Source organism: Colossoma macropomum, unplaced genomic scaffold, assembly GCF_904425465.1.
Source record: "Colossoma macropomum unplaced genomic scaffold, Colossoma_macropomum, whole genome shotgun sequence".
Lineage (NCBI taxonomy): Eukaryota > Metazoa > Chordata > Actinopteri > Characiformes > Serrasalmidae > Colossoma > Colossoma macropomum.
Window position 1 is genome coordinate 2,334,702 of NW_023494810.1, and position 12,402 is coordinate 2,347,103.

General features: G+C 41.1%; 1 protein-coding gene across 3 annotated transcripts in view; it reads right to left on the minus strand.

Annotated features, from left to right (window-relative positions):
* The window catches only part of arhgef10la (Rho guanine nucleotide exchange factor (GEF) 10-like a), a 310,750-nt gene that overhangs the window by 162,406 nt on the left and 135,942 nt on the right, over positions 1–12,402 (minus strand). For all 3 annotated transcript variants that reach the window (XM_036559119.1, XM_036559118.1, XM_036559117.1), the window contains one exon: positions 11,072–11,199. In XM_036559119.1, coding sequence (XP_036415012.1) covers positions 11,072–11,199 — 128 coding nt within the window. The remainder of the gene's footprint in view (positions 1–11,071; positions 11,200–12,402) is intronic.

Here is a 12,402-nt window from a genome sequence, read left to right on the forward strand (position 1 = left end):
GTGTTCTATGTTCTATTGTGAGTAAAATATGGTTCTATGAGATTTGCAAATCATTGCATTCTGTTTTTATTTACGTTTATTTACATTTTGCAAAGCGTCCCAACTTTTTTGGAATATATATGTATATTTTGGAATATATAGCATCCCAACTTTTTCCCAATTGTTTTTACAAATTGGGGTTGTAGATATATGAAACAAAATTCAACAGATTACAAGTGTGGTTGATTTTACAAAGTATCTTAAGATTATGTTAAATGTGCTTTTTTCTTAACTTTTTAAGAATTTTTTTTTCCTATTGTTTCTGTTCAGAATAATGCTTCAGCTATTCTTGAAACATACGCACATTATATGGCCAAAAGTATGTGGACACCTGATTATAACCCCTATATGAGTTTGTTGGACATCCCATTGCAAAAAGCATTTGTAGAGTGAACCTAACTTAACCTGCTCAAATCCGATCTCTCTGACACGATGGTTCACACTCGTTTAGTTAAGTGACTCAAATCTGTCATTAATGTGTCGAACCGGCGTCCTGAAATGACCCTCATGAGCTCATCCTACTCAGTAACGTCACGGGAATGATTCACTGCATCATCAGCACAAACTAACGAGCAGAACGAGCTTCGCTGAGAAGATAATTAACTCTGATCAGCTCTCAGCTTCATTATTAGAGCAAGACGAAGGAGAAAAAGGTGAGATGAGCTGCTTTTCCACCGTTTACAGGCTTTAAGTTCTGTTTGGCGCTGCTGCCATGGTAACGCTGAATGATGGAGCAGTGGAGAAAAGCACATGAATTCCGATCTGAGCATCACATTAAGGACGCATGGCCACGAATCGGATATGTATCTGATCTAGGACCACATATGAATGTGACTCAGGTCAGATTTGAAAAGATCAGATTTGTGTCCACACAGTCCTGAAAACATCAGATCTGAGTCACATTAGGGCAAAAAATCTGATTTGGGCCACTTTAACCTGGTAATGTGAACATAGCCAAACTGATGTTGAAAGAACATCACTCTGCGATCTGCAATCTCAAGAACCTTTTCATAACGCAAAGAACCCTTTAATCATGCAAATGGTTCTATGATTGTTCATGGTTCTATACAGAAGTGTTTTCTTTACTAAAAACTCTTGAAGAAACTCTTTTTTAAGAGTGTAGAGAGGCTTTGAACAATCTTAGAACTGCAGTGACCAAATAAAAAATATGAAAGTACATGAATAGACAGGACATCACCGGAGCACCGGTGTTCTTGCTGAAATCGAGAATACGCGTCCTTTATATGATGATCTTGAACAGCACTGACTCTAATTCAGTTTTGTCCAGCTGTGGTCTGAGTCCAGGAGAAGTTGTGGCGTGAATAATAAGTGGTTTGAGATTCTATCAGCGCTAAAACGGACCAGAAAGGGAACATAATCCCCTTTAATTCCTTTCACAGTAACTATAAAACGCAGTTTCTGCCTGTTTTGGAGGTCCCTCAGTTTCTGCATTACACTTCTCTGCAAAACACTGACGGAATATATTTTGATGGAAATTTTTTACCAAACCACATAAGCGCTGGATTTTCATCTGTGTAGATAAGCAAGCAAGCCAACATTTATAAAACAGCTTTTTCTCATTAAATGCTAATTTTATGTGGCAGCCAAACAAGATTTATTTGATATGAAGGAAGCTGAAGTTGGGCCGTCTGTTTTATCTCTGCACGGCCGTCTTTGTAGTGGTGTGCACTGTTTTCAGAGCAGGGGGTTCATCTGCTTACAAAGTTATGGGGAAAATATTTTATGTGATTATATTAAATAAATATATCCAAATTGATTTCCATTTTGGTGGAATGGCCACTAGGGGGATGGCAGAAAGGGGTTAAAGTTCATTTACACTGTGAAGTACTGATGTTAGTAGCAGCTGGTTCACTTTAACAGAACCCAAATAGGTTTATTCAAAAATACCTACATGTGAAATCATAGTAAGACTTTCTTAAAAGAATATTGGAGAATGTTTTGTGTTCAATAACTGCATCTGGATCATTCTACAGGAACGCCCATTTTTGTGTCTCTAGCATTTACAGATATATTACACTGGATAAACATGTTATGGTTACAATTTATTTACATTTTAAAATAAAACAATTACTTATTTTAACAATTACACCTTCTTGAGCCTCAATTCCGCAATATTGGTTTTTAAATCAATCATATAGAATTCCAAACACCACAGAAGAGCTCGTCCTCACAGTCATGTGTAAAAAAGCAGTGCCATATTTTGAGGCAAAAACATGCAATTTTAACTGCAATAATCTATACATGACTATGAAATATATGATTTAAATGACAAAGAAAACAAATGCCAAATAAATATTCTAAAATATATAATGAATGTTGTCGTCCCCAGGAGTCGTGTCACTGGTGTTACTGCATAACAAAAATCTCTTATTTTGAAATAAAAGTCACACTGATGACATCACTCGACTTCCTTTTACCTGTTTTCTGAGGATCTATGAAGAAAAGCACATGGTGAGTCCACTGTGTCTTTCAGTTATCAGAGATTTTCTCATTTAGCTCATGATTTCATATGAAGCTCTTAGCTGAAGTCACTGGTGTGACCGACTTTATTCTGAGGTAACTGTGAAAAAATAGAACACAAATGGATTAAATTCCATATTTTGGTGGATATTCCATGATGGACAACATGTGGTTTGATGTTCTGTAGCAGCCGTTTTGTAAAATGCATTGTTCATTAAAAATGTCTCTGGTGTTCCTTTATTATGTGGAACACCAATGAGGATCAGTAACACCAGTGACTCCTATGGACAGATAGAAAAGTGGACGTTTCTGTAGAATGACCCACCTACAAACATTCTTAAGAATATCTGCAAATTTTTCTTTGGAAAGCTTTTGTGATTGGAGCCAGTGGAGCTCTCAGGAACTCTCAAGAAGTGCACTTTGTTTGTCCTGGCAGGTTTTCTCTCATCTCACTCATGATGGAGTGGAGAGAAGCTCCATGTGCCCACTTAGCTCATGATGACACGAAGCTCAGGAGCCTCCAGGGTGTTGAAGAACACTGAGGAACATACAAGGCACATGTCAGCTGATCTGAGAACAGCACTCAGGCTCCTGTGAACATCTGAGTGAGCAGATTGGACCCGCTATTCCTGCTGGAGAGAGAGAGGCACGCACGGCTGCTCCGTCTGTCACAGTGGGTTGAGAAAGCACAGACACGGTAGTGACTCCACTGGGTCTTTCACTGTGTGGGTTTCGGGATAATAAAGGATCCCCCACCACCTCAGCAAATATCAGCCAACAAAGTCTATCAATTAGTCAACAAAGTCCACAGTCAATTCAGGATAATAAATGTTTACTTACAATTATAAAAACAAATAGTTCCGGTCCTAAAATCTGATTGGCTGAGCCGGGTTTGAAGCCGTTGTAATATCCACGATATACGCTCACCTATGACCACCTCACAGCTGAACTCTGTATCACTGCGCCACGGCACGGAAAACCCTTCTGCTGTTAATGGAATAATCTTTGCCTCTAACGCTGATCGCATGGAGCACCGAGTGAACTGATGAAGTAAGAACCCATGTTTTGTTTAAACTGAGGGGTTGAACACTTAACTAGAACCAGGCTGGTCAGCTAGCTAACAGGCTAGAAGAGCCAACAGCCTAAACAGCTCCATCATTAATATCACAGGGTTTGAATTAAAGCACTTACAGTATGATTCACTGTAAAACTGCAGTATAAAAGTCTAAAAATGTCACTTGAATGTTTTACACACTTCAAATGTTCGTGTTTCAGTCAGACGTCGCGTCAAACCCAGACTGAATCCCACGACTCTGTACTCCCCAAATAGTGTTCTAGCTATGAAAGTTTAGTAATTCTAGCCTCTACAGCCAAACAGTGCATCATCTATAGAGTGTGGATGAGTCTGAGTCCCAAATGACTGTTTCTTAGCTGTATTTTGCTCTGTTGGGCAGCAGGATCCAGTATTTAAACTCCTACATAGTTGCACGGTGTTGCCATATGGAAACAATTACTTTCTCAATTTTACTAAACAGCAGTAATAAAAAAATCTGTGTTTTCCTATTTAATTGTGCAAAAAGTGTTTTTTTACTTTGAAAGGACAAAAACTTCATGACATCACATGACCAGGAATTCTTATTGCGATGTTGTTATTACCACACATCCCAAATACCTATTGAAAATTGAAAACTTACAATATTTCTGAATAGTGGGTTGTACATTCACTATGTATACGTTGAATATGTTTGGTCTTGTTTTTTAATAAAAGGATGTTTTTAGAGAAAAAATAGATTTTATGGTGCTATGGTATGATTGCATATTGTTGCCACATGGCAACAAGTTACCAAATAAATACCCCACTTTAAATATTTCCATTATTAAAGCAATTTTCAATAACAAAAAAACAAAACATTTTTTTATGTTTAAGTAATAATTCATGGGTTAAATATAGTTGATATATCTAATATTTTGAGATGGTTGTGCTCTTATTATAAGATTATCCAGCTCATTTCTAGACACTTTTCACTTGTTTTAAGTACTTTTATTAAGCAAAATTATTTCACTATACTGGCAGATAATGTTGCTGGTTTCAAGCACATTTCTTACATCAAGTGAGATTATCTGCCAATGTTACTTAAAACAAGTAAAAAATGTCTAAAAATAAGGTAAACAATCTTAAATTATGCTTACAACAATCTAAACAGGAGAAATATTAGATTTATTGACTATAATTAAGATAATTTTACTTGACAAGAACCAGTTTTTGCAGTGAGCAGGCTGAAGATTCTCCACAAGTGGGCGCTATAGAATCTGGTGCTCCATAAGAGTAGTGCTTCGCATCAGTGACACTGTGTGCCCTTGTTGGGTGGTGGGCCACTCTCAACACACACTGTTACAAATAAAGGTTCTGTTCAGGTGCATTTTTCGTTCATCAAGGTACAAACAGTGTAAATGTTCCCTCAAAGGTTCAACAGTGGTTTAAGGTCTGATTGTGAACCTTAAATAAGTTTTTCCAGGTGAAAAGTTCGTATTTGTACCTTTTCATAACCGAATGTTTTAAACAGAACAGTAAAATAAAAGCCTGGAGACGAGACGGGGTGTGTGGAGTCAGTACAGCTTAGAACATATCATTTCAGTGGATTATGGTTCAGTTATGTTCCCTGACTAAAGGTACTGAGATGGACCCTTGAGGGTCCCACCCCAGTGACAAGAGGGGCACTGCCCCAGAGACAGTTTAGCACTTTTATTTCTGAGAGTGATTGCTATGCTGGTACTGCGTCACTGCTGTGTTGAGAATGATCCACTACCCAAATATGTGGTCAACAGCCATCCTGTATTCAGAAACTGACAAACTGTGCATGAGAACAGTTGTGCAAGACAAAAACCTGCATCTGTACACCTGTGAGGATCCTGTGCTGCTCATAAAGTGGCCAGAAAGCAGAAGTAGTCTAAAGTGGTCTAAAGTGTTTCCAATAAAGTGGCTGGTGAGCGTTATGCAATGTTCTGCCACCATGTCATGTCATTTTGCACCTGCTATTTACACCCTGCTAGTTTTTGCGAAGCATTACTCTCTTTTTCCCTCTCTTTCTCTCTGCTTCCCCTCCATTCGCGCTCGTCTTTCCATCTCCTCCAAAGATCCCATGCTAATCCATCCTCGTTTCCCCTTCCACAGCCATCCCTCTGAGTGACACTTCCTGCTCTCCATGTCAGGAGGATAAGCACGTCCAGGTGCGAGGCGGTGTGAAAAACGCGCAGCCTCTGCCACAACGCATTTACATTCAGCCGCCGCTAATGTGACATTATAACGTAATAAAGGCCCTTTAACAGAAGCCAAGAGAAATGACTACAGCGCTCTGAATGGAAACTAGCAGCGGCCGGGGCTGAAGGAAAGCGCATTGAATGAGCTCCATGGCGAGTGTTAGTGAAGCGCACACCAACGTATCAAGGTCGCAAGCCGTCAACCATTTTTTTCCTTCAGCTCTATAGGTTGTGAATTTCACAATGATAACTTAATGATCCGACGGGCCGTTCTATTAGCTCTGTAATTTGCAACTGAGCGCTGCTATAGGTTGTGGAGAGCGTGCTTTTAACGCTCAGAACATGCAATGCTAGGTAATATACTTTGGCGGAGTAAAAGTGAACATGGTATCCGGATCCTCCATCATCGTAATGCTGCCTTGGGCGTGCATTAAAATGTTTGTCGCCGGCTATTATCTTTTAGTGCCGCCCGGGACGGACCCGCTCAGGGAAACGGATGAGGGGAATTCATCAAATAGCACTTCATGAATTAAGTGCTGGGAGAGAAGCTGAATAGCCTGGGCTTCTGTGCATCTCAATGGGAGCGAAGGAAGAGCGTGGAAATACATCGATGCGTCAGTCTAAAGGTGACAAGTCAGCTGCAATGATTTTGGAATTGAATCAGAATCAATTTATATCAATAAGGACTGCACTTATTTTTGGTACAAAAAAAATGTTTGGGCTATTTCTAAACATTAAATACTAAAGCATGGACAAAAGTATGTAGACACACCTAATAATTACTTAACCCAGTTACTTTACTGCTGCACTCTTACTGATAAAGGCTATGGCATGTGTTTGTCCCCCGGGCCCCGATGACAGCCACGAGAGCCGGCAGGAAGGCGGGAGAGAACAGCGAGTGAGTGGGGGACGGTGCACGAGTCCTGAGTCCGTCTCCTGGGCGTCGCCTCCGGTCCCGCAGTGAGGCCACTTTAATTTGCCTCATGTTCGACCCAGGCTGCTGGGCTGCCGAGCGAGGGCGGTGACGGGAAGGCGGAGCAGCGAGCTCTCCTTCCCTCTCAACTCGGCTCAGGCACAAAAAAGGGAACAGATAGAGAGAGGGACGAGCAGCAGCAGCAGAAGAACAACTGAAGAGCTGAAAAGCTCAGTTTGGAGAAATAGGACTGACAAGTCTGTAGTTCTGAAGCCACTGAAAAGTGGCCAGCGTAGCTTTTGTTGCTTGGTTTGTTTTCATGTTGTGTTCGTTTGAAGGAGAAGTCAAGTAAAATGGCTGCTGCGAACTTGAACCCTGCCTCCAGCGTCCTCCTTGAGCCCAGAGCAGCGCATGACGTGCTACAAGGCTTTCAATTGTGCAAAACAGCTTGCATAATCTCCACAGGAAAGCACTGCCGATAGAATAGCCAAAGGTCATCATGCCCAATAAAAGCATCAGCTGGAGGGGTATAAAGCTCCCCACCAGCATTGGGCTGTGAAGCAGTGGAACTGTGTTCTCTGGAGTGATGGAGCTCCATCCAATACCTTTGAGATAAGTGTGTATAGATTTGCAGACTACAGCCTATAATTTACTACTATTGCCAGCTGGGTTTTATTGCTCAATATTGCCAAGGACCACCTACTTTGACAAGAAAAGGGCTAAAAACAAATCACAGCACACCGTTTTTATGGCAGTACCGGAAATAAGCAAGCAGTGTTGCTGCGAGACGCGGCAAAACACTTCTGAAACTGACTACAATTTCAACCAAATAAAGGATTTAAATATTTCTCATCTTCTAGATGATGTGTGTTCATATTTTCAGGTAAAGCGGCTGTGAGTTTATTGCCTGGTTGTAAAGCAGAAATCTAATTACTGTCTGACTCATGCAGACCTGGAGTTTCCCCATTATCTGATTACTCAAGTGCATGTAAACGCACTAATTACTGACAAAATCTGATTTTCTGTAGTTTTCGGATTATTAAGTGCATGTAAACACACTCAAGCATTGGCAAGAGAGATAGAAAGCCCCCCAGCTCAACTGCGTTCTCTGGAGATGGAGCTCCATCAAATACCTTTGGGATGCGTTGGAGTGGCATTTGCGAGGGTTGGGGGTAACGCAGTACAAAGGAACACGTTACAGTAATGTGTGGTGTAAAATATTACGGTTTGAAAGATTATCACATTAAAGTTACTGATCTAATCAGAATTTCATAACTTGGGTTACTTTTATGTCTTTAAGAAACCAAATTAATTACATGTGGTGCATTTAAATTATACATTTCCTCTATATAGGTTTTCCATGCCTGTTCTTATGTGTAATTTGGGCAAACGTGAGCTACCCGCGTCAGCTAACTGCAGGACTAGTGACACGATGGTAAATATGAGCAGTAAAGTAGGGATGTGGAGGGGTACTTCAGTACTTACTTAGCAGTTCGAGGTGCCAGTATTCGAATACTGAGGTCAATGTTTGACGTATTTTCTCACAAGAATCCTGAGAAAGTTCACATATCAACAATTGAAATGCTGATTTAATGTTCAGAACAGTAAAACGTGAACGTTTCCCTTGTGTTTACGAGTATGTTATGCTATACTAGTCTACTCTGAAACACAAATGCCTTAACATGAGCACGCTGCAAAGGGCGTGTTGTCAAGGATGCGTCTGAGAAGGCAAAGATAGCACAGCTTTACCGCTAAATAGGCTAGGCTGATGTTACACCCACAAATAGTTCAAGTATATTTCTCTAACCTGTTGGCACATCGTCCACTGAAGATGAGAAAACCTAGCGATGTCCCTCGGCTTTTTCTGAATAAAGAAACATATTTTGATGTGTGTTCCTCTGTGTGATTCTCTATTGGTGTGCACCTAAAAAGCCACTGTTTTTTCCTCATGGTTTCTTTTCTTCATGGTTAACTGGATATGTGTTCATGAACTCATCAATGTAAACCCGGCAAACAATCTGTGGAAGCATCTAAACATGCTAATTGGTGGATTAAGATCCATGTGCTGAAGAACAGAGGACTCCAACCACACCTAAACAGACCAGACTCACTAAACAGACCAGACGGAAAAGGTTTTGTAAGCCAATTACAATTGAATTCAAGGCCAATGGTGCTCTCTTGGAGCATCACTGGGGATGGAACTCACAATCTCCTGATAATATGGCCAACGTTTAGACGGTTGCGCCACTCGGGAGCCAATAAAGATTTATTTCTGAGGCAACTGTTCCCACTATAAAGCCCCCCCCCAATAAGTCCACTTAATACTCATTTAAACTCTACTGGACTCTCCTTTGATCCTTTGCTTAATGTTGTACTCATAATTTTAAATCATTTCTCTGCCATTTTGATATTTTCATCTTTGTACTTCTTGTGCTATTTCTTCCCTTCCTGCTTTGGTGCGCTACTGCTGAATTTCTTAATTCCAGCGTGCTTTGATCATGCAACAAAAGTGCCGACTCTAAAACTCGCACAAATAATTTGCTTCATTTGTGTAATCAAACTCCTCCAGACAAATCATTACCATAATTAATTCTTCAGTGGACTGGGGCGACTCTTGCACTTCCTCTATTTACCACAATGTTTTATGCAACACCTCCTACGTAAGTCATTTACAGCACGTTTTGTATTGAAGCATGTTCAACATGATCATATGTAGCAGCAACCCACACAATCGCCTGCCTTCTCAGAGAAAACATACAGTCTGCCGGAGGTTTATTACTGAAATGAGGAGCTGGCTTTGCTGCAGTGCATCATGAGGGCCATAGAGAGTGCAGAGGCCAGAACCTTTGACTGAAAAACACATTTGAAGGGCCTATGATGATACTACTGATGGGTGTCAGCTCTTAATCATTTTACAGGACCATTTTCCAGCCTCACATTATCCCTAAACAGGATGTAACCGCTATCTCCCACCTTTTTCCCTCAATTGAACTGACTTTTCTATTACTGTGCCTTTAAGACTGATATATGTAGATGTCCTCTGCTCTGATAGGCTGCCCTATATTGTTCCTTCTAGGCTGCTACAGGCTGTCTGCAGTAACAACACTCCTTATCACTTACGATGTGAATAGGTGGGCTAAACTATAGGCTGAATTAGTGTTCATATGTAAATGTGTTTATGAATTCAAAATGAGCAGCATATTTTCTATACATGGCAAACAGTATGGCTACGTTCACATGACAAGCCTCGTTGCTCAAATCCGATCTCTCTGACACGATGGTTCACACTCAAATCTGTCATTAATGTGACGAACCGGCATCCTGAAATGACCCTTATGAGCTCATCCTACTCAGTAACGTCACGTGAATGAATCACAAGCATCATCAGCACAAACTAACGAGCAGAACGAGCTTCGCTGAGAAGATAATTAACTCAGATCAGCTCTCAGCTTCATTATTAGAGCGAGACGAAGGAGAAAAAGGTGAGATGAGCTGCTTTTCCATCGTTTACAGGCTTTAACTTCTGTTCGGCGCTGCTGCCATGGTAACGCTGAATGATGGCGCAGTGGAGAAAAGGCACATTAAGGTCGCATGGCTGCGAATCGGATATGTATCCGATCTAGGACGACATATGAAAGGCTATATACTCAGATCTGATGTTTTCAGGACTGTGTGGACACACAAATCTGATCTTTTCAAATCCGACCTGAGTCACATTGGTATGTGGTCCTAGATCTGATAAGTATCCGATTCGTGGCCATGCGACCTTAATGTGATGCTCAGATCGGAATTCATGCGCTTTTTTTTCCACTGCGCGTGACCATCATTCAGCGTTACCATGGCAGCTCTAACAGAAGTTAAAGCCTGTAAACGGTGGAAAAGCAGCTCATCTCACCTTTTTCTCCTTCGTCTCGCTCTAATAATGAAGCTGAGAGCTGATCAGAGTTAATTATCTTCTCAGCGAAGCTCGTTCTGCTCGTTAGTTTGTGCTGATGATGCTCGTGATTGATTCACGTGACGTTACTGAGTAGGATGAGCTCATGAGGGTCATTTCAGGACGCTGGTTCATCACAGTAATGACTGATTTGAGTCACTTACCTAAACGAGTGTGAACCATCGTGTCAGAGAGATCGGATTTGAGCAAATAATCAGATTTGAGCAACAAGGCTTGTAATTTGAATGTGGCAAAAGTGGCTCAGGTCGGATTTGAAAAGATCAGATTTGTGTGTCCACACAATTCTTAAAACATCAGATCTGAGTCACATTAGGGCAAAAAATCAGATTTGTGCCACTTCAGCCTGGTAATGTGAACGTAGCCTCTGATGTGTCTATGATGTAGCCCTTTAATTACAGATCCAAGCTGCAAAGGTGGTTACTCACTTGTCCGGCCTGCCGGGGACCTGCAGACGAAGCCGGCACTTGTTGGCGCTCTGGATTTGGTCCTCTTTGATGCGGATGAGCCTCTGCAGGGCCTGGCACCAATCCTGAGCCACTGTGGTGTTCAGGTTCTTCACACAGAACACACATATGAACACGTCAGAGATGACCCTACACTAATTTTATTTTCAGTCAAGACAGCCAATAAGTTCATTGTTCAGCATCAGGAAAAGAGCAGAAAACATATCAAACAAAAAGTTACATAACAGCATCGACAACTAAATATAATATCAACCAGCTTTAATTCTGTTTGAGACTTGCTATCAGTTTTTCAAAGAAATCTGCAGGGATATTTCTCCACACCTCCAAAGTTCAGTCTTAGAAGTTGGTTGCATTTTCTCTTTTCACAATCCAAATAATCCCAAACACATTGAGTGGTGTTAAGGTCTGGACTCTGGGGTGGTCAGTCCATTGTTCAGCTTCTTTGTTTGATGTGTCCGTCTCCTTTTCTCAGTGAGGTTCTTCTTGATCAGCTACACATCCTTTCAGACCCATAGCGCTGAGTCGTCTTCTCACAGTGGAAGGATGGACAGAAACACCTGTGGATGTTTTCAGATCTGAAGCAGCTTGATTTTCTCCTCTCTCTCAGAGATGAAAGCTTTAAGTGCTGTTTATCTGATGGGGGCAGTTTTGGTGGTCTACCAGCTCTTGCATGGTTGTTAGGAGTCCCACTCTCTCTACATTTTTTATTATAGAGAGAAATTTTAATTATTTATTTTATTTAACCCTTCTGTGGTGTTCAGGTCTGTGGAACTCATTTTCAATGTTTACCAAAGGAAAGAAATGATGAAATCAATTATTATTTCAACCTCAGATTCTTTTCCTTTCCTCATTTTCTGTGAAGAACATATAAAATAACCCATTTCAGTGTCTTCACTCTGTTCACCCCACACATTTATATTACACATGTGGTGTTGGGTGAACCCGTGGGGAGTACAAGTGTGGAGGTGCTGTGTCCTTCACTCTGTTCTCCTCCTACATGGCCTGCTGTTAGTGTGTGTGTGTGTGTGTGTGTGTGTGTGTGTGTGTGTGTGTGTGTGTGTGTGTGAGAGAGGGTGGACAACATGGACAGGCTGCTGACTGGCTACAGCTGCTAAAGGAGAACCCTACGCTGGACACTTGTGATATTTTAAACATCTGGTATTTTTACATAAATTGTTATGGCTGTATTGATTTAAAACAACAATAATGTGGTGGGTCCAGCAGACCACTGAGTAACAAACACACCAATACCACACAAGGGGTTAAACAGTTTTGGAAACTCTTGTTGTTTT